The 23,066-nt window shown below is 36.1% G+C and overlaps 3 protein-coding genes across 9 annotated transcripts in view; all 3 read right to left on the bottom strand.

Annotated features, from left to right (window-relative positions):
• Nucleotides 1-375: 375 nt before the first annotated feature.
• LOC113116079 (uncharacterized) lies at nt 376-5,195 on the bottom strand. 5 transcript variants are annotated; one of them, XM_026283938.1, is made up of 13 exons: nt 3,544-5,195; nt 3,218-3,279; nt 3,024-3,077; nt 2,840-2,899; nt 2,680-2,712; nt 2,524-2,586; nt 2,386-2,424; nt 2,250-2,291; nt 2,076-2,120; nt 1,940-1,981; nt 1,782-1,859; nt 930-1,268; nt 376-851 (listed from the first exon to the last, which is right to left on the bottom strand). In XM_026283938.1, the coding sequence occupies exons 1-13, from the start codon at nt 3,636-3,638 to the stop codon at nt 517-519; spliced, it is 1,287 nt and encodes a 428-aa protein (XP_026139723.1). In that variant the 5' UTR covers nt 3,639-5,195; the 3' UTR covers nt 376-516. The 5 variants fall into 5 exon arrangements, with proteins under 5 accessions (XP_026139723.1, XP_026139724.1, XP_026139727.1 ...); XM_026283939.1 differs by having other exon boundaries at nt 384-851; nt 2,524-2,568; XM_026283942.1 differs by having other exon boundaries at nt 384-851; nt 2,524-2,532.
• Nucleotides 5,196-6,211: 1,016 nt separating this feature from the next.
• On the bottom strand, nt 6,212-13,831 carry LOC113116080 (casein kinase II subunit alpha-like). Its single transcript, XM_026283944.1, has 15 exons — nt 13,703-13,831; nt 12,529-12,618; nt 12,335-12,413; nt 11,687-11,815; nt 11,389-11,500; nt 11,199-11,300; nt 10,936-10,986; nt 10,786-10,845; nt 10,514-10,597; nt 10,169-10,279; nt 9,935-10,036; nt 9,659-9,759; nt 9,356-9,504; nt 7,134-7,223; nt 6,212-6,697 (listed from the first exon to the last, which is right to left on the bottom strand). Exons 4-15 carry the CDS (start codon nt 11,785-11,787, stop codon nt 6,573-6,575), a joined length of 1,188 nt encoding a protein of 395 aa, XP_026139729.1. The 5' UTR covers nt 11,788-11,815; nt 12,335-12,413; nt 12,529-12,618; nt 13,703-13,831; the 3' UTR covers nt 6,212-6,572.
• Nucleotides 13,832-14,140: 309 nt separating this feature from the next.
• ptp4a3b (protein tyrosine phosphatase 4A3b) overlaps nt 14,141-23,066 on the bottom strand; it is a 34,467-nt gene continuing 25,541 nt past the window's right edge. For all 3 annotated transcript variants that reach the window (XM_026283947.1, XM_026283946.1, XM_026283945.1), the window contains exons 4-6: nt 19,751-19,881; nt 17,049-17,123; nt 14,141-16,489 (exon numbers count right to left, since the gene is read on the bottom strand). In XM_026283947.1, the coding sequence (XP_026139732.1) occupies nt 16,372-16,489; nt 17,049-17,123; nt 19,751-19,881 (324 nt within the window). In that variant the 3' untranslated portion in view covers nt 14,141-16,371. The remainder of the gene's footprint in view (nt 16,490-17,048; nt 17,124-19,750; nt 19,882-23,066) is intronic.

Genomic DNA, 23,066 nt, shown 5'->3' with positions numbered 1-23,066 from the left:
AAGATTATTAAAATGATGAATACCATTAATGATATTATTATTAATATTATAATTAACATTTTCTTTTTAAAACTCCCATTAACATTCTGTCTATGCTAATAATAATAATTAGCAGTAGTAGTAGTATTGTTGGTCTGATACAATTTATTATCTTTTTTTTTTTTTTTTTTTTTTTTTTAATGTGTACTAAGTTAAGGAGAGGCTGTTTCAAAGTAATTTATTTGTTTGATAAAATGTATTTATTTATTGTTAAAATTACTGTTCATATATATATATATATATATATATATATATATATATATATATAATTATTAAGTCAAGGAGGCTTTCATAATAATTTATATATATTTTCAATAATATTCACATCTTACAGACTTAAAACTGATTAATAATGATTTATTTATGCAAGTTCAACAAACAAACCAAGAACAAATGTATTAGTTCAAATTTACATTAAAATCACACTGTCAAAAAACAACAACAAAAAGGTAGATATTGGGCAAAAAAAGTAAGTCTCTACAAAGGAACCACCATATATTCCAGCATCTCTCTGCTGATGTCTCTGTCCAAAAGTTCACTGTTGACTCTTTCTGGACTATCTAAATCCAGCTGTGCTCTTGGGTTGTTGGATGCTCGTATTCTCTTAGTGGGACATATTTTCCTCAGCTGGTTCTGATAGCTCATCGAGACCTTCTGAATCTTCTGGTCCACATTAGGGGCATCCAGACCGTTGTTCTCTTCCATGGGATGTTCAACAGATGTTTCAGTGCATCCTGGGATCAGATCGACCAATTCCCTGCTGTCGTCCAGTGTGTCCTGGTCAGCGGCATAGTTCAGTTTCGCTTTGATTCCTGCATAATATTTAATCAGTCTCATTAGCAGTTTTTGCCCAATTATTTTAAATGAAATGATTTTTTTAGTGAACTAACCTGAGATGTGTGTCTGATACGTTCCTCGACCATCATCACCACGTTCTTCACTGTCTGGTCTATCTGGGGTGTCCACAGACTCTGGGCTGTCTAAAACCATTGCCCTTCTGTGGCTCTCCTGCTGAGGTTTATCAGTATCATGTGGTTTACCAGACTGGCCTTTGAGGTTCATTCTACCGGCAGAAATCTGAATTATGGGATCCATCTCTTTCATAAAGTCCAGATTGTGTCTGCTTGTGTCAGAGTTGTGTTTTTCTAACATCTTCCGGGTTCTTGGAGGTTGGTATCTCCCGTTCTCTTCAGATCTGTCCATTTCCTGACTACTAATGTCCTCCATCACTGCACAGAATTATAAGATGATATTTTGCATGATAATTCCAAAAAAAGATATCCGATTTATTTAGTAAGCAAAAACATGAATTTACAGACCTTGTCAAATTACAGTTTGAGTTTTATAGCTATAAATACTCCTAAAAGTTGACAAATTGAAAATATTCACTACCTTTTTTATTTGAATATATGTTTAAATGTTTATTATTCTTGTGATGGCGATGCCGAATTTTCAATAAATATTTCTCATTATTATCTTTGATGAATAGAAAGTTAAAAGGAACAGCATTTATTTACCATTGCAATCTTTTGTAACATTCTAAATGTATTTATTGTTATTTTGGGTCAATTCCATGCATCCTTGCTGAATAAAAGTATTAATTCCTTTAAAGTAAATAAAATAAAATACAAATCTTACTGACCCCAAACTAGGTGTATGCATTTAAATATTTAAACATTTGTTCGAAACATTTCCATAACGTCTAGCAGATCTGATCACATATACAGTATAAAACGACATACCTGTTGCTTCATTAATATGTTTGTTTGAGTCCTCAGTCATGTCTATGTCCATGACAGTCCTGTCCATACTCATACTCTCTATATTAACACACAATATCACATCAGCAGATATGTTCATAAACAGTAGCAGGGTTAGACCAGATGGAACTATTGCTTACCTGCTGAGTTCCCATAATGCTCCTGTAATGCCTTGTGTGTGTCTGTTGTCCAGAGTATGTCAGTGAGTTTCTTTGTTTTTGTTTTTTAATGCAAACAAAGTTTATTTCAACAATCACATTAAATCCAGCAGCATACCTCTGAGTGTTGTTCTCAGCTTTAACCTCTTGTCGCTATCACCATCTGAAGCAAACCGTATACTGAATTAGTTACATGCCTGCAGATTATGATTATATTTTACAGGCTGGAGTGTTTTTGTCAAATAACATTTAAAAGCTTGCATGCAGAAGTAAATACAATACAGGTCTCTACCTCTGCTGTCTTCGATTGATGTTCTTTCTGCTAATCTGCTGTCTGTTTAAAATGGAAATGAAGAAATAATAAATATCTAAACAATATATGCTAAAGGTTTTAGTCTATGTTTCATGTGTTTTACTTGACTGATCACCTGAGTTGCTACTCTCAAAAGATCTCTCTTCAGCAACATCTTAGGAAACATAAGTTGGACAGACCAAAATCAGTAGACAAACTAATATTCAAACATAAGTCTTTTTATTGAATTGGATAGAACAAATTGTTAATTTACCTGCAAGATCTGCCAGATTTGGTTTGGGTGTTGTATTGGAAAAGTCTTGATCAATTAAAACACCTTTTTAGGCGCATTAATTTTTAAAGCGATATATCCAAATATGTTTTGATAAAAATAAAAAAAAGCAATAAAATAAGAAATAATTAAACATACCAGCAGAGTTGACAATTTCTGGGTCTTTACATTCTGTACACAGAGAGAGAAAATCATGTTCAATAAATGTCATGTATAGGACTGTACAGAATTTCTTAAATCATCAGTCATACAGGTCTGAATATTACATCAGATTTTCCAGCACTGTCTAATTACTGACCTGCAGTCGGATCCATTGGATGTAAAACATCCAGAATTTTCTCTGTTGCTAGATCCATTTCTAAGGAAAAAGGGGGGGTCAGAGGTCAATATCCAACAACCAGTAGCACAGCAGACTTTTTCTGATAGAGTATTAACCGCTATCCGACTCAAGAAAGATCATACTGAAGAAAGAATTGACAGACCTGAGAGCTGTGTTGGATCAGTGTGGTCAAGATGCAGATTCATTTCAAATGCATCTGAGGAAAGAATGTACAAAAGCACGGTAAATAATAAATGTAACATGAATATAAATTATCCCTTCAGCAGAAAAAAAAAACATGCCCAACCTTCCAAAAACATTACAAATCTTTACTTCTTTAAACTAAAATGAGTTTACCTCTCATAGCTGCTGAATGTACTGCGTTTATAAAGACTAGAAGAGTCAGGCAGATGTTGGTCCTGAGCCAGGAGGGAGAACGAAAGGGAAAATTACAACTTTTTCTAAATGTCGATGTAAATGAAACATAAACACACATTTAATATTGTCGAGCTGTCTCTCCATGCGCAATATCATTAATTTTTACACCGGCACTCATAAAACAGTCCTACATATTTGAAAACTAGTAACACGGATCTTGTACTTTATTGTGGAAAATCCTGACTAAACATATCGCAACAAAATTAATCCAAATAAAAGGAAAAGGGAGAAGCTTGGCAACTTACAGCTTCATGGTGAGTGCTGATGTCCTTCTGAAGGGCTCATGTGCCATGTGTGGCTTTATACGAGTGCAGGTCTCTGATTTGGACAATAGGGTCATAGATGACCAGTTACAGGGACACTGGAGATGAGGCCTGAGAAGCCAGCAAAGACCTGTTTTACTCTGAATGGCAGGTGTGTTGTATAGTAATAGGAGGATGCATGGCTGAGTTCACCCCATGGCATTTCCTTCCCTTCACAGAGATCCACTGAAAGAAATTGTTTGTGCCATTGTGAAGAAATAGGAACCCATTATACTAAAGACTTCCATCAGTAGATTCATTTATCTTATATACTTCTCAAAAAAGGTTTCAAGTAACAACTGAGGAAAATGTATTTATAAATAAAAACAGCATATCATCAGAATAGATCTCTAGACTGAGGATAATAAAGTTTGGGATGAATATAGGTCAAGTGAGACACTTTCTGATCATTTTTCATTGGGGTTAAAATGGTATTACATTTGTTTTAAATGACACCCACCACACAATATGATTTAATACAACACAATTAGATAAATAAAATAAAAATTAAAATTAAAAAATTCACAATTTTCTTAGAAAAATTTTACCAGCTAAACGGGACACCTTCAGTGTAGAGACACTTAGATTTAAACAGAACAAAATTAAATTAGAAATGTAATAATTAAAACATAACAGATGGTTTGAGCTTCTAGGCGTAGTTAAGGTTTGGAATTATAGGAAAAGATTTTAGAACTGAATAATGGTTCTTGGGTGTTACTTTTAGTAAGAATAATGATTAAACTTCAGTGCCCAACTTTAGCTCGAATTAGTAACGCTTTCAAACAAAACTACTATGTAACAATCCCCGTTTGTTAATATGACATTAAAAATGGCTTTAAAACAAAATAATAAAAACAATTCTCTTATGTCCACTAGATGGCAGAAAAAGCTCAAGAAAGAATGTGTAACGCATTGGACTACGCCACAAACGTGCAGAACCCTTTGCTCCAAATGTCAACGGCCAGGAAAAACAAGACATGAAAGACTGAACAACTTTCTGACGCTATTACACAATCTGTTACACATACTGGCTTTTAATGCATGTGTTTAATTGTTTTTTTTATTTCGTTTTATTCATGGTCCATTTACCTTAGCTTTAGAAACGCGCAAAATATAGTTTTAAACTATTTACACTCGCAATTTGCAAACATTTGTAAATCAGGAAATGAACAGTAAGCATAAAATAATTAGTTTGACAATTTGGTGAAGTACTACAACAATTTTTAAGAATATTTGTCTTTATGTGCAACTTTTTTTTCTTCACAAAATTGGTTTGAATCAGCATAAATTCGAGAACTGCGAAACTTTAAACGAACGATTAAACCTAGTTTTCAACGAGAGCCAACAATTGGTTTCCTTTTTTTATTATAATTATTAAAATCCATATAAATGTGAGTGAGGTAACCTGTTTTTCCCACCTGACTTCAAACATACCTTTTATGTTCGCACCACTGTATTAGCCGCGCTGCATTAATATAAACGTACAGCTAAATAAAGCAAGTGACATGGTCTTTTTACTTAAACGATATATTTTCTCTTTTAAATGATTTATAAAACAAACAAAAAGAAATCTCTGCAAAAGTTTCTATTGCAAACTTTAAATTAATGAATTTACAATACAGTAAAGAGATTTAGATTTGACCTCGTCACACTGAACACAGGCAGAGGACAAACAGGAGTTCAGAGCTAGTCTTCAACATCTGGTTATTTCACTACTAGACAAGAGCAAAAGCAAGAACAATTTAAGAAACACTTAAACAATTAAGGTATTAAAGATTCAGTTTGTCTAGACAAAAAGCTTTGGGAGTGACACAAACCGTCCACATAATATTCTTGTTTGCTCTTCAATCAGCCCAACTAAAGGCAAACAACAGGAAAACACAAAATTGAGGGCTAAATTGACATTTCACCCGTTTAATAGATTAAATCGTGGGGTAGAAAGAAATGTGTGTATTTCACTGAACAGTCGCCTCTCAAAAGAAAATTACAAAATTCTTCATAGTATCAAACAAATGTCTGAAACTAAAAAAAAAAAAAATAATAATTCCACTCATGCGTTCACACACACACACACACACACACACACACACACACACACACACACAGAGAGAGAAAACTGAAGGTAACACAAAAATTGGCAATTATTGATTGTGTTACTCAGTAATTGGTATAAGTCCTTGAACAGCAACTAGTGAGTTAAACAAGATCTGGGACCAAATCCAATCAACCTGCAATATACACAGAACCAGCACAGCTGAAACAAAAGAGCATCCATTATTGGTAAAAGACTGCTTTGTTACACAATGATCCAACACAAATCAGAACTGTTACAGTAGTTTTGATTGGATCTGGCCTTCAGTCTAAATGCAGAGCTGAATCATGACTCTAACTTCAAATCTGCATTGTCTTGTCCCCATAATATTCTTCAAAACCAAGGATCAAATCACTCCTTGTCTGCGTTCATACTCAGAGGTTCAATTTATGACACAAGGTTTTGTGAACTTTGTGATCAAGACTCGTTCTAAAAACAGGGACTAAAATCCCAGGTACAACAAAACAAAAAACAATTTAAAATAAGTCAGTGAAGTGAAATGGTTTGATCACGAGAACGCTAGAGGGACATATAAAATTAATTTTATTATCCTTCTTCAGGTGGACATTTAAGTGTTTCTAAACAGTCACGGCGAGTGAAAGTTCACACCCGTTTGCTTTTCTAACTCACACAGACAGGTGCAAATACATCATGGGTTTCTTTGAGTTCACAAACCCCTAAACAACACCTCAGGAGAAAAACAATAAAATGGTAACTTAACATTAGTTCGGTGTTATTTGCAACATCATAAAAATAACCACAAATGAAATCAATGCCCCCCACCCCCTCACCACTGATTCACAATTCCAAGCAGGCCCAAAGAGGAGAGAGACGGATAGAGGGATGTGAGAAAGAGGGGGGATGTTGGGGCGGGTGGTGTTCAGGGCTGGGCTCCAGCGGCAGTGGGCACTTGTGTGGCCATTGTGTTTGGGGCAGGGATGACGGGCGAGCCGGCGCTGATGTTGGCGATGTTGGGCTGTGTGCTCGGAGTCATAGAGGTGATGCCTGCAGTGTGAAAGCCACCAACATGTTTAACCTAGTACATGTTGAAACTTATATATTTCTCTTAAGAACATTCTTGGCAAATGCTTTTTTACCATAGGTTCAAGTCTAACCCAATGAACATTGTCATTTTCTCACCCTCATATAATTTCAAAATGTTAACACTTTCTTCTGTGGAACGTAAAATATAATAATTTGAAAAAAATGCTTTTGTCCATATAATGAAAGCCAGAGGGGTCCAATATTGTCCTGGACTCCACTGACCTGCACTGTATGGAGTGGGGAAAGTTAAAACATTCTTCAAAATATCTTTTGTATTCTGCAGAATAAATCACTCAGGTTTGCAGTGACACGAGGGTGAGCGCATGACAAAATGCTCATGTTATGCAAAATATGCCAAACAGAGGTGAAGTGCTGAGGAGAAAGGTAAACGGTTTACCTGCCATCAAGCTAGAAGAGCTGACAGGTGTGGAACTAGCAGCCATTCCTGCAGCTGGCGCTCCTCTGCCTTGGTCTTTAACTATAGGATCTATATAAAAAAACATGAAATACATCATCTCAAATATGACAAATTATGACATGAAGTGTCCATCAACGGGTACATTTCCATCTGAAGCCAGTTATACAGTTACATTGAAATGTACTAATCCAGGGCTCAACAATAAACAGAGCCTTGTCCTAGTGTGATCAATTCTAGTGTTTTTGCCCATAGCATTGTATAGCCATTAAATCTTGATCATTTACTTGTGAAAGTTCCATTGAAATTGTATTAAATTAAAATTAACATTACCTAGCTGGTTGACGGGTAAAGTTGTTAAACTTATGACATCATAAACATATAGAGACAAACAAACAAACCAGTAATCTTAACAACAATACGTCAATGTGAACATAGATGAGGTTTTGAATTTAGAATTGTGAGAGTTCAATTATAGCTTTATCAAATTGGGCTAGGGTTACAATTTATTCTGGATTAAAAAAAGAAAAGAAAGAAATTGAGGTTTATAAATCATCTGAAAGACGAATAAATAAGTTTTCGAATGATATGTGGTTTGTTAGGATAGGACAACATTTGGCTGAGATACAACTATTTGAGAAACTGGAATCTGAAAGTGCAAAAAAACCTAAATACTGAGAAAATTGCCTTTTAAGCTGTCCAAATTAAGTTCTTAGAAATGCATGTCACTAATCAAAAATTAAGTTTTGATATATTTACAGTAGGAAATTTACAAAATATATTCATGGAACATGATCTTTACTTAATATTCTAATGATTATTGGCATGAACTAAAAATCGATAATTGTGACCCATACAATGTATTTTTGGCTATTGCTACAAATTTATCCGTGCTACTTATGATTGGTTTTGTGGTCCAGGGTAGGGCTGTGCGATTAATCAAAATAGAATTGAAATCGCGATTTGAGATGCTGCGATTTGTTAAATCGTAAAAGAGCATAAGCATGACTGTCAACCTTAGGTGACAGCCTTACTAACCAATAGAGTGAGTGCACCTCCAATCTCCCCAATCAGCACTGCTCTCGCCAACTGCTAAACGCTCACCATTATTAAAAAACAAAAACACAAAATGGAAAGCAGGAGAGAGACAGTGTGGGATTATGGCGTCTACCGGGTCAGGTCAATAGTTAGGCAAATTAAAACTAACGAAAAAAGTTATGTAACTTTAGCTTTGAAAAGACAATGAAAAAAAAATTAAACTTACAAGAGCTGCGTCACAATGCATCAAGAGCATCTCTTACTGCATGTTCGCTATTCACAGCCTGTGTCTCTGAATACTTCTCATACTCGCTCCTGTGGGACATTCTAAAACGCTTAACGTGAAAAACGCTTAAACGTCGTTTTCTCCATTCCAAAGCGCTTGTGCAGTTGCGATCCTGAGGCGTCTGTTATTGCGAAGCATCCATCAGCTGCGATATCCTTTACAACAAGGAAATTTCAGTAATGGATTTCCACCAACCGAAAAACCCTTGCTGTAACTCTGCTACAAGATTTATTTATGAAGTAAAATAAAACTCTGCAGTGTTTTGGTGCACCCCGTTTTTCCAAAAACAGCTGGTATTTTCACCCTGAAGGAAGCTGATTGAGTCGGTTCTTTTCACATGACCTGGTGTGCTTGCATCATTCCGAAAAGATGAGACGCCCCTTCATCGGTCAAAATGTTTATTTTCGGTTCAAGGTCAAACGGTCAATATGAGCATCCCTTACCGGCATATACAGATAATATAACATACAAAATTCATTTTAAGCCACACAAAGTCAACATGTTGGTATTTCTAAACTGCCATAAAATAAAATAAGTTTATTGATCTTTGAAAAGGTGTACCTGCGTTATTACATTATCATTATATTAGTTGAAACTGGTCTTAGAACGACGCTATTATCCTTTATCGCAATAATTTCTTGGACAATTTAACATTCAACCAAGTTTGTTATCATGACAGGCCTAGTCACAAAAAGCTTTAAAAAAATGCTAATGTCATCAAGTGATTGGAGGCCTTGCAGGGTCCATTATTCACTAAATGCTCAATGTGTATAATAAATTAAGTCATCAATTTATTCAGCTGTGTATAAAAGCACACGCATGCAAGAATGTACATTGCATTAGAGACTGGAGAAGCATTCACAGGTTTTCTTGAACTCACAGAAGTAAGGGTGGTCCATGGCCTCACGGGCCGTCAGTCGGGCCTGGTGGTCATAACGTAGCAGCTTGTCCAGAAAATCCAGAGCCTCGGTACTGACCAGGTGCTGATTCTCACTGTGCACAAACCGTTCCCATCTCTTCCGGGAGTGTCTGGGTAAACAAGTGAAAGATGGTACAAACATGATTACACACACACACACACACATACATACAGAACTATGGAGATCATTTAAAACAGAATACTACTTTTAATCAACTTGATCAGCATCTGACTATGCTGATCAACACTGTATTAAAGTCATACCTGCCCAAAATGTCATTAAAGCGTGGGTCCAGCTCAATGTTATATTTGTCAATGTAATCATACAGGTCCTCAGTACCCAGAACCTTTGCAATCCGAACCAACTAGAAAGAAAAATAACATCAAAAACTAAATTCAAGAGACAAATAATAAAAGCACCCAGCTATTTTTTTTCTACACCGCAAATTTATGAATTCATCGATTGAATGACTGAACATCCCTGCTATAGGTTTATAATAAATAAGGCTGTTTGTGCTATATCAAAAATAAATGTTTGACCTGGTCATAGTTGTCATGTCCATGGAAAAATGGTTCCTTCCTGAAGATCATACTGGCCAGCATGCATCCAAGACTCCACATGTCCAGACTGTAGTCATACATCTAGATACAGACCAAAAGATTTTTTACAACTAAGAATAATATGATGAAAATCATTAAATGTGAAATTTTAACATGGGATGATAGAAAATTAATGTTCATGAAATTTTAAATCCTGAATTTTAGGACACTAACCTGATAGTCCACAAGTAGTTCAGGACCTTTAAAATATCGGGAAGCCACACGTACATTGTACTCCTGGTTGGGGTGGTAAAACTCAGCCAAGCCCCAATCAATCAAACGAAGCTTTAGAATTCAACAAATCAAAATTAAAAAGGTCAATGAGGTAATTTTATTCAGCAAGGATTTACCTTTTGATAAGAAAACAATTACTTGAGCATCAAATACACATACTAGATTGATTTCTGAAGGATCATGTGACACTAAAGACTGGAGTAATGGCTACAGAACATTCAGCTTTACCATCAGAGAAAAGACCAGAACGCTCAATGTTGAGTAAACTCTTAACTTGGCCAATACCTTTCTGTGCTCATGGTCAATCATGACATTGTGTGGCTTTACGTCTCTGTGCATTATTCCCATACTGTGGCAGTAGTCGAGAGCCTGGGGATAGAAAAACGGAGAGAATTAGATCCTTTATAAATTTGAGCAGAGCACTGAAACTGTTCCAACTTTCAAACCTAAACTATGGGCAAAACTTAAACCATGACAGACTGTTACTGGATGGTTTTTGTTCCATGATATCACTTTATAAATTACCCACTTTTAATTATTTTTAGTGATCATCTTACCTTAAGAATTTCATACATGTAGAAGCGGATGTCAAAGTCTGATAAAGTTTGATACAGTTGCTGTGAAGAGAAAATGTATTTACTACAACATCAAATTAAACAAATTGTCTATGGAGGGGTGTCAAAAAAAATAAAATAAACATATCTAACCTTGAAGTCTGTGTTGTTAACATGCTCAAAAACCAGTGCTGGTGTTCGGGACTGTACATTGAAAATAAAGCAGAATGGGTTTTAAACCTGATGGCACACAAACAAACTGGCAGATATATATACTTTGCTAATGCATCACGGTTCCAAGAAAATAAACTAAACTGCAAGTCATTAATAAATAGAAGGGGAAAAAACAAAAACTTTGTCTTGAAGATAGGAAACCAATTGAAAGTAAACTCCCCAATATTATATCATGAACATACCACAGGATCCTTTATGATGTCTAAAAGCGTTATTATGTTGGGGCCTCCTCTCAAGTTCTCCAGAATTTTTATTTCTCGTTTAATTTTCTTCTTTTTCACTGGCTAAAAATAGAAAGAAAAAAATCAAACAAACTGAGATATCTCCGATCAAATCATCTATACAAGTGTGAATGAAAACATCCAAATATACCTTGAGTATTTTGACGACTACTTTCTCATTGTTAGTGATGTTTATGGCTTCAAACACTTCACTGTATTTTCCCCGACCAAGCTTTCGCACTAATTGATAGTCATCTTGATTTCTGCAGAATAAAAACAGAGTACAAACAATGTGAGTTTAACACAATGAACGTGTCAAATATAGCATTAAGTAGCACAAGAAAACAACAAAAAAACTATCCACAGGGATAATGCTGCATAATTATAGGTCCAATTGGCTATTTATAGTGCATGTCATTTAAAGGTGCTAAAAATTCAAGAGTACACACCCCCAGTCCACCACATGGGATTCATAGTCCCAGTACTCTCTGGGTCGCTGTGTGTTTACATCAGGGTAAACTCGAGAGCGACTTGGGACAGGGCCAGACATATTCTACACAAGGTATTCCCTGAAACACCTGGAAAGACAAAATATAACACTGAAAGATTGCAGGATGACCAAAAAGATGTTTTACAAATTTAACAGTGTCGAATAGAAAAGTAAATAAAAATTATGAATTTTATAATCTAGAATGGGGTTTTAAAAATTGGATAAAAAAAAAATAATTGTAAAAAATGAAGTTTTATGGGATCCCTAGAAATGTTTAGGGGGACAAAAGGCGAAATAATATTTTAAATGTAAAATACATTAAGTTAAATAATGAAAGAACGAATAAGCAAATAAATTAAATAAAAATATCTAAAAGTACAGTCCTATAATGAATTAAGAAACATTTACCTGATAGAGCCCACTTTTTTTTCAATCAATACTGACATTACTTTTAACAGAATAAATTATTATCATTATTATTTTTCTTATTAAATAAACCATATTAATGTCTTTGAAATTTTAGGATGGGGCCCCTTTCATGAGGACCCCAGGTCTAAATTAATTTCATAAAGACTCAATAAATAAATATACTTGTACAGGTTATTACCTTGGAGGGTTCCTCCAAGCAGCAGATGAAAGGTGGAGCTGATGAAGGCAGATGTGATGACTTTATGGTGGAGCATAGGCTACAATATAAATAAATAAGCATGTTAAGACATCTGATAAATCAAGCAAACTCAGTGTAAACCTCTTTAATTTGCAATGTTATACATTTCCAGAAGCGCCACACGAACACCACACCTGATTGTAATATGAATGAAAGAGGACATCCAGGAGCTTATTCAGGAGACACAGCAATCCTAGAAGTCATTCCTCATGGCCCTCCAGATGCTGGAAAACACAAAGATGTTGTAAACTTTAGACACAGCTGTGCAACATCAGCCTGGGTATCAAAGTACAGATTCAAGGACCAACGTCCATTAATAAGCAACCAGGTCACTGTACTGCCATATAGTCATTAGACTAACAAATTACAGTTCGTGACAAGCCTTGTGATCTTACTGAACTAATTCCTAATTATTAGAGTTAAATTCAAGCGGGGTGGGAGAAAAACACACCACAAACACATAAAAGCCTAACTAGGGATGATTTAAGTACCGCCAAGATAACGAGGAACACAAAAACATTTTCCCTTAAATCAATATCTTGTTTTGAGGCACAGGCCTTATGCTACAGCCAAAAAGAAACCGGTCAAGCTCAGTGGATTGTTTATCTGCATTCCCAACTTTATCTACATATAATCCACATTATAAATTAATTGCAAACGAGTCATATAAGCAATATAATAACAGGATTTCTCAAAATCTTATTATTAGCTTCCAAAACAGCTGTTAGCCAGCTAAATTAACCGCTAAATAGTATAGCGTTTGCCACGCCTAAGTCATTTCTTAAACATTTTCGGACGCATTTAGCTAATTTACCCTCTAAGTTGTTTATTACATTGTTAAGCATATTATATAAGCATAATTTATTAACTATATGAACACAGGGCTAAATATCTTAATGTTTTATCGCAGAAACGTTGCTAGCCGAACGTGGCGCGACACGCAACAACAAAGCTAACGTCGCTAGCTACATTCGCACAAAAGATTAAACACATTTATACAAGAAAAAAAATAAACAACTCATATTCATGAAAATGATTAAACATACACGAAGTTAATATTTGTGTTTAGCCGGACATGGAATCAAATAGTCAATTTATGTCTGTTTTTATAAAGAATACTCGACGGGTTTAGTGGTTAGCAAATAGCACTGGCACGCTCTAACTGTGTCGCCAGCAAATAACACGATATGTATTCACATAAGCATGTATTAGTAGCGTAGTGCTTTACGTGTGTGTCCTTATCTGAAGGAAATATTAAAAAGTCTAGGAATACAAGTATCAGTAGGTCGTAAATGCACACTGCATTACCTTTCGGCGTCTCCTGGTAGACAATATGGCGGATGCTGCATCGGAGAAAGGCTGCGTATCAATACCTAAAACGAGCTGCTCGAAAGAAAAAAAAAAACGCTCGGAACGCGCATGTGATGTCTAACGATGCTTTCTACGTAGGGAGCTCACTAGGTTTTTAGACACGGCCAGAAAGATAGAACGCGCAGGACACACAGACAGACCGGTTTCTATAATATGTTGCATCGTGTACATTCTGAGAAAACCTGTTGCCATTACCAAACAGATGGAGCTAAATAGTAAATCTAAACTGATGCAAGGGTTAGAATATACACACATTATTTCTTTAAATAATAGAGATTTTGTGATAACTTGTTACCATAAAAACTGTAACAATTCTATTTTATAAAATACATACATTACTACATCAATAACAAATCAACGACTGGTACACACTCGTGAGAAACACCAGGTCTTTATTAATTTTAAGTATTCCAGATTTCAGATTTAACATCCGTTCCAATTTCATAAAAGAGCAATATGTACATCAATTAACTTTTGTTTGTTTGGCATTAAAAAAAGATGAATAATGCAATAATGCCAATCACTTTAGATATAAATAGGGAACAATAGATCATTATGTAATCACGGTTTAATAAAACGTGTAATACAATAATATGTTAATGTCAAAAATAGGCCACGTTAGATATGATTTGGAAACCAGTGGATCAGTGAACCTTACTATGGAGTAATAGTGTATAGTTAAAGATACCACCCATGCTTTTTATATACTGACACTATATCATCCAGTGTCAAGGGTAATGACTTCAGCTCTGTTGGTCAATTCAAAAATCAGAAACTCAACACAAAAATAAAGAACATTCTTGTGGACGAAGTCTTGTTCTTCAGGACCAAAAATGAATGAGGTCAGGATAAACTTGAGGAGTGGTGTGTACTCTTGCACCATCCTTCATCACAAAAGCAGGGCTAGTGATGATACCTAAATATATTCCTGAAAATGTTACCTTTGATTATTTTATTTTTTGCTGATCACATCGGTTACTAGAGAGATTCCATGATGAACTATTACATTTATTGAGGCCACAACTCATCAAAACATTCCAGATTTGTAAATGCAGACACTCAACAGTAATAAAAGTGACTAAACAGCACGTGAGAGAGAAGACCTTTTATATGTGAGCAACATTGAGCTGCTTAATTAACACCCTTTTATTCACTGTAAGTGTCAAAACCTGAAATGCGAACTTGATACAGTTGATCTCCTATCTTAAAGTTCAGCTCTAAATTGGAGTGAGCTTAGCTTTAAAATATGTCCAGCCATTGTTTGTGTAGATAAACAGGAGAGGCCAAGTGAATAGAATAATTGACTCTTGTAAGCAAATGTAACCTTATTCCATGAAACGTGGAACAATTATTTTCTTAATCTCCTCAATTGCAATTATGCAAAGATACTCTTTTATTAGATATTTCCTTCCCTAGCTTTTGCTCTTGATTTCAAAGGCAGATAAATATGTCAGTATCCCAGATCTAAGGTCGTTTGCATTTCATATTTGCAGATTATTGATGCATGATGCATGTGAGATCACTTCAGTACCTGACACAGATTCATTACCTTTTTTTTTTCTTCCTTCATTGGTGTCTATATGACCACTAGTTAGGCAGAGATCATGTGATTCCATTTCATTTCCTACTATATGGACAAGACTCAATATTTCAAGCCTCTTTTTGAAAAGTTCCTTCTGAAATTCCACAGTTAATAAGTGTCCAGAGTACAACAATGTCCATGAGAAAAAGCCACGCTTGAGCACGGAGTGCAAACAGCAAAAAAATAAATAAAATAAAACTCCGGCAAGTCCAAAAAGATTTTTGGTGTGAAATGTATAGTGTGATGACTCCCTCTTGTGGCTGCTGTGTTAAATTAGAACAGAATTAATGATCTGCAATTGTGCTCACTCATGGATTTCTCTCGGTTCACTATTGCAATTCTGTGGTACAGAAGTGTATCAGATTAGCTGGATTTCTTTTTTATGAGTTTCAACAAGATTTCGAAGCAGCTAAAACATACAAAAACCTGGAAGTCAGGTGAAAGTGTGCCATGTTATCCATCCAGATGCCCACAGTTCTAATAAGCAGCCAGTGGTGCAAAAAAACTTGAATCCCAGAGTAGATTCATGATACCATGTAGAAAAAAAGAGAGCGCTAGGTTAGACCACTCACATGCATCTTCAGAAAAGTACAGCGACATGCATTCTGAAACTTCAAAATTACAAAAGAGAAAGAACAGGGTAGTCAAGCAGTTTCATACGAAAGCGTGAGGGAAACAACAGTGATTGAGTTCTATGAGCAGGTGGCTGGTGGCCATGATCATCTTTGGACTGTGTGCTGCTGGTAAAGTGTGCATGAGTGTGTGCGTAGGGCGTATGTTTGTGTTCATTTGTAAACACTGTGAGGATGGGGGTTTGTGTGTAAAGACAAAATTCAAGAGGCTTGTCTTTCACAGCCCTGAGCTGGTGAAGACCCTGTGTGTAGGGGTCTGACATATACACCAAAAGGGGGTAGAATTCCCCTCCTGAATTGTAGCAAGAGTTCAAATGCACTAGATTGGTAATTTAAATCCGGTTTAGTCCATGAGTGATTGGTTCCTTCAGTGGCAGGCTGGTAAGACCAGATCACATGAGGCAGCACTTGCTTTTGTGGTTGTGTGGGTCTTTGAAACGCAGTCTCTGTTTGGGGCGGTACTTCTCCAGGTATGTCAGCTGCTTGCTGTTGATGGCGCCCCGGCGTTTCCTGTGAGAAAAAAAAAAAACAATTTATTTTTTTTAGAAATATGCACACAAATTATTTTTATTTCAATTAATGTTTTAAATAAAACTTTTGTTGAATACAAAAGCACTATGAGAGATACATAAAATTATTAATATACATTTTAAACAAAAAACTGTATATATAATATATAAATGTTTTGTTTTAATGGCTTAAATTAAAATATAAGTTTGTTTTTACATACGTTAATTGTTAATTTAAGCAGTATTACAATTATTAATGTAAGCATTTTATTTTTTGCCAAATTGTTTTCTGTAATTAGCGCTATTGTGTGCTATTGTTATATTTCATAGTGGTATCAGTGCAAATACATCAGTGTTCATCATTTATTGACTGCATAATTTGCTCTAATTTGTTTTTGCTGTATAATTAGCTGTAATGCATAAATGCTGCACAATCTGTCATGTATCAGTGCTGCATCATTTACTGTGCTTGTACTGAATCACTCACTGTATTGACTGGGTGTTGTATCGCTCTGCTGCAAGGTGTTGGTAATGTATTGTTAGATTTTATGTATACTTACTGTCTGATCAACTGAATGGCATCCTCATATTTCATTCCGCTCTCTATAAGTGCCAGAGCCACCAGTACTGGAGCCCTGCAGCACACACACACACACACACACACACACACAAAGGGTTTAATACCAGGAAACATCACCTCTAACAGCTTTTGTGTGAGCACAGCCCACAGAAACAATAGGCTTTCCTGCAATAGTGAACCATTCAGGCCTTCTCAGCAAGGTTACCACCTAACGCATGTGAGAACAGGTCTGCAGTTACAGTGTGTATATATATGTATGTATGCATGTATGTATGTATATATATAGTAGATATTTTTTGTTCGGTTTTTCCTCGCTACAGCTTACCACAAAAAGCTACTATACGGCTTCAAGACAATATAGACCCTGACAGCCCAAATACCAATTCATATTCAAACACGATACTCTTTTTTTTTTTTTTTTTTTTTTGTGAGGTTTGTCCACCCTAAAAATAAGCTATTTTATTCACTTGTACACCAATGAAGTGATTAATTTCTCTTTAATACAGATGATGCCAATGTATTTTTCAATGAGTCCGCTATGTTAGCAATAAAAATGTTAGCTGCTTGACATATAGTAATGTCTACAACGCATTCGATCACAACTGCTTTAAGTTGTCTAATTTGACAATGTCTTCTCTTTCTTCTTCCTTTTTCCTGGCATTCTCCTGTGTTCACACAGGGTCCGTAGCTCAGCTCTGTCTGCTCCATTTGGCTCAGTATGTGAAGTCCTCCAGGGCTAGGTCCACCGCTCTCAAATCCTTCGTGCGGAGTCCATCCACCTCTCCTTGGGTCTTCCTCGCAGTCGGCGGCCACCAGGGTCAAAACGGAGCACTGTTCTTGCCACGGAGTCCTTGTCACTGTGCATGGACCGGCCGTACCATCTCAGGCAGGCTTACCTCATCTTCTCAGTTATTGCAGAGACACATTGGGAGACACTGTCTCCCTTCTACACTAATAGTATGCACAATGCTTTCACCTGTGCATACATATCCTTACAAGTACAATTTTAAAGACCCTAAATGTCACTACGTGCTAATCCCAGATTTACTCAAATACAATAAATTTAGATTTTTAGAGTGTGTCAGCCCCTGTCAGAGACCTTTTCTATTTTTACGGTTCGCGCTCAGGGTCCTGACAGCTTTGAAGTCTCCTGAGTGTGCCCCTTTCTAATGCGTAACAACACAAACTTATCCTACTAAAGCAAACATTGGCTCCCGGTCAAAAACTGCTGAGGGCTCCCACAGGAGCTGCAACCTACGTCAGAGAGGCTTGGTGCTTAACTAGTCGGCAGAAGCGGTCAGGGGTCAAAGTGGGAGGAGGGCAGGCAGGGTAGACCGGACTGTCATTAGCCTACCGTTCCCGCAGAACCGCCACATTTGACCGTCTGGCTCAACAATTCTAGCGCCACAGCTTAATTAAAGTCTGTGTGTTTTGACAGCTGGCCAGATAAGAGGGCAACACCGGGACTACACTAGGATCCCTCACTGAAAAGAGATATGAAGGAGCAATTAAGAGAGCTGCTTATCATTCGCTTCCTGTTTCGTCTTCGGACGTCAACCTTTTGTGCTTCGAATAATAAACTGGGATTAATATTGTGTGTCCGTTTGGACGGTTGGTTTTGGCACACAGCGGTCAGGCAGAATGGGTTTGACCTGCAGAGAACCGGGGCCAAGACTGAGAGGCCTGTCGCTGAGGGGTATTTGGGGTAAAGCAAAAAAAAATAAAAATTCTGATGAGAAACCAAATGTAAACAGCAGGACTCAAACACTACACTAACACGAGCCAGCTTAAAGCTCTGCCAGAGATATTACACACACAGTCCTTGATTGCATTCTGAGGGAAAAAGAGCAACAGATCCTGGGAAAGGCTGTTGATATGTTTGAGAATTCTTGTAAGAGAGAAGGGAGCCACATAAAGCCTGACCCAATTCAGATGAGCATTTGCACGTCTACAATTTCTGAAGAGCCACATCAGCAAGCTGGGAAATGACAAGACTACATGGAATCTGCGCCTGCAGAATACTGTAAAAAGCTCAGCAGATTTTTATTTGGACCAATTCTATTTCACTATTATTTCTGCACTATTCATATTAAGAACTAGGTATTTTTTTATTTATCTTCTGTTTACATTTTAATTTAAGATTTTGTACATTTGTCCTATTTAGTTTCTGTTCATTTTCATTTTATCTACAGTAATTCTAACTTAACTTGAACTTCAGTTGACATTTTTCAAGTTTGTTTTTTTCATGTAAACATTTATACTTTTTTCAAAGTAATTTAAATTATGAAAACAATTAAATAGTTTAGTTAACAATAACAACACTGATTTGAATGGCCACTGTTAAAAAGTCTATATATATCTCAATCGTTGTAATTATTTAATAATTTTACTAATATAATTGTACTTACTAGGCAGATTTTTCCCTAATTTCCAATCAGAATTATAACTTACATTACAGTGTAATTGACAAAACAGTGACATTTTTTGCAAAAATAGTCAATAGATGTCACATCTTCAACGAAAATAGACTTGAGTGGCCATATAATTCAACTGTGGAATATTAGTGAAAAAAAATTATATTCAGTTTAATAAAGTGGTGTTCAATTCTTAACATAGCATACAGTTGGCTTTAGTTTTGGCGTTAGCAGCACATCTGGAACATCAGGATGACTTGACACTCACCGGCCCAGTCCGGCCACACAATGCACAGCCACACAGCAGCCTGGATCCTCACAGAACTTATTCTTCAGCAGACTAAGCCAGTCATCCACAATCTTGGTAGGAGGAGGTGCGCCGTCATCGAAAGGCCAATCCTGAAGGAGAGAAACAGGAGGATGAGTTCACATCTATTGTCGCTACATATTTCAATGTGTCTGTACGTTACTATATAAACACTCATACAAAATACTAGCAGATGAGATAAAAGTTAACAAATTAAAGGGAAGTAAATGACTCCAGTCACCACCAGCAGATGGTGCTCTGTAAAGATTCAGCGTTATTCATCATCTCAGATTCACAGCAGCCTGCGAATCCCCTCTGATGATTCCTGTGTGATTTTCACAAGTTCTGCAACAGCAAACATGGCACTCGTCCTGTCAACTCTACCGGTTCAATCAGATCTGTCAAGAACAACTCGATTTAACACCATGTGCAAAAGCTGAATCATCTGAAATGTTGAATTATGTAAGATGCAAACGGCCAGTGATCACATCTTATTCAATAAGCTGTCTCTAAGTCTTTAAGAACTTAAAAGGGATGGTTCACACTAAAATGTTCATGTTCTACTGTGTGACTTTCTTCTGTGGTTCACAAAGGGTGATATTCTGAAGAATGTTTCTACTGTTTTTGACCTCACAATTAAATCAGTGTGTTTAAAACAACACTGGTACTGACGGAAAACACACACACAAGATGATCTTCAAAACACATCTTTGTGCTCCATAAAAAAAAAATTAATAGAGGTCTGAAAGAACATGAGGTAGGGTCAACATTTTTAATGAGAAGACCTGCCCAACTCAATCCGAGCAGCTGAGACCTTAGCCATCTTCAAGAATCGGCTTAAAACACATCTCTTCCAGATTTATTTGACCCTCAAAACTTTACCACTCACTATTCTATCAAAAAAAAATAAATTAAAAAAAATTAAGCTTTCTCATCTTTTTGTATTCTATCGGTTTTCTTTTTATTATATTATTTAAAAGCCCTTGCTACGCGTACGGTGTTAAGCTAACTGAGACTCGTTATAGCACTTGTATATCATTCCATTGTCCTCATCTGTAAGTCGCTTTTGATAAAAGCTTCTGCTAAATGACTAAATGTAAGACTTTTTTTCTTTACACAGAGCTTTTAATGGAAGACTGAAACTGAAAGATGTATTAAAAATAAAAATGTACTCGGTCAAAATACACTGACAAACAGAGCATGGTGTTTTGCATCGCTGCTTTCTCAGAAAAGGGGACATTTATAGGGAGCGAGTTAAGGAGACCATTTTCTATGAGGACTGTCTATGAGATTCTCCCAGTTTAAAAATAACATTTTAATCCACTAAGAGGTTAATAGGCCCCTCCTTGTCTGGTATGTCAACAGTAGGCTATTAATTCCAAGAGTCCATTCCAAGATGGAAGTGCTCTGTACTCTTGCCAGGGCACACCAACTCCAGAACCAGCAGCGTAGGGCCTAATTGTGGAAAATGCCCTGGCATTTTCCTCGAATCGCATACCTGCTATTTCTCCAGCAACTCGAGCTTCTGCTTACAAAAGAGCATGAGAAGTTTGAGGCACCTGTTTGCTGTCAACCAACACTTCGGTTTCATTACTTCCTTTAAAGGGATTCTTGTTTTTGAAACTTGAACTTTGGAGAATGAAATACTGATATAAGGCACCCAAAATGTCAACAAATCCGCTCACAGATATGTTTTCTCATCAAAAAGAAACATTGTTTCATGAACTATATAAGAATTTAAGTTCTTAATTTCAATGTGATTTATACTTTTCGGATTTGTTTTAAACATTGTATCTAGAATTTTTACCATCTTATGCTTGTTCTATGAGACAACTGGGATCTGAAATCCACAGGTTAATCATAAACTGAAATAACACCAAGTAACGTATTGAGTTCACTGAACTTTTCTGATCCAACAGTGTAAAAATGGGAAGGATGACCATTTGAATCCATCTGGAGTTGAGTGTAATACAGAGGAAATCCCATTTAATGTTCTGGCCCCCTGCAAAGCTTTTGCCTCATCTCCGCTTATGAAGAGCAGAATTGATCAATTTAATAACCAAAAAAAAAAAAAAAAAAACACACACACAGTCCGTAAACAGAAAGAGAGAGAGCATACAGAAAGAAAGTCAACATGCAGAGAAAACATGTGACATATCAGCTTCTGTATCATTGGTGAGAGAGTGGGGCACAACATTAGTCTGAACAACAAAAGAAAATTTGCTATTTTGTTTTGTACCACTGCTAGCAATTGGTTGATGAAACATTTATTAAAATTAAGATAAAATTTGTACAAAACGAAATTCGTTTTTAAGAACGGTTTTCTACAAAGCAAAATTTAATGAAGTGGTAAATATAATGTCTGACGATTTACAAAACTTCATTAAGTGGTAAAAACTATGTCTCCCGATATATTGCGCATCTTATGATCCTATCTAAAAAATGAAAATAATTTTTGATAAAAAAATGTTTGTAAAAAATATTTTAATGACACGGTTTTGGCGGTTATAGAGTTCTAATGGCGGTGTTCAACTATAACCACCGGTCTCACGGTTATATACTAACCGTCACACCCCTACAAGTAAAACATTAAATAAATATTGTATGATTATTCCTTAAAAATAAGGTTTTAATAATTTTAGTAGTAGTAGCAGCAGCCTATTATGTACATTCTACTTAACAATAGTAACATTTCTGCAGCAATGCCTTCAAGGTCAAAACAAACTTTTATTTTGACAGGTTGCCGTGAAAACGTTCACATTTCTTTGAGTATATGATATGAGGATAGTTTTACTGAAATTAAATGGTCAAATGCTCATGAAGTGACTCTCAGAGCAGTTCTGGAGATGTTCATGTATTTTAGTGAGCAGCAGACTCTAAAATCACTGCAAGTGTCACGCGCGCTTCAGTACAAGTGGTAAGCAAAACGCACATCAGTGCCATTCATTAACACAGAGACACCCAGAATTCAAATTTAAATAGTCGGTTTGCAGCTTAATATTGAAAAATACTCTTAAGTGCTCACGTGTGTGTTAGTTTTTTTATTAAGTTAATTTAGAAAAACTTTGTGCTATTATTTTACACCGGACTGCCTAACAATTCGAAGATCAGTTCATCACTGGTGTTGTGCAAAGATTGCTTCTGAAAGAGGGATTGATACCAACGCTTCGTGCAAAAACGTCCAGACTCCAGACAAATTAAGCATCACGTGTCATATTTTGTTTTCCAAAAGAGCTTCTTGGCTCTCTGTAAGGCTTATGTTGCTAAAGCTACCATT

This window comes from Carassius auratus, chromosome 16 (assembly GCF_003368295.1).
Source record: "Carassius auratus strain Wakin chromosome 16, ASM336829v1, whole genome shotgun sequence".
NCBI lineage: Eukaryota > Metazoa > Chordata > Actinopteri > Cypriniformes > Cyprinidae > Carassius > Carassius auratus.
This window is presented reverse-complemented; position numbering and strand designations above follow the sequence as displayed.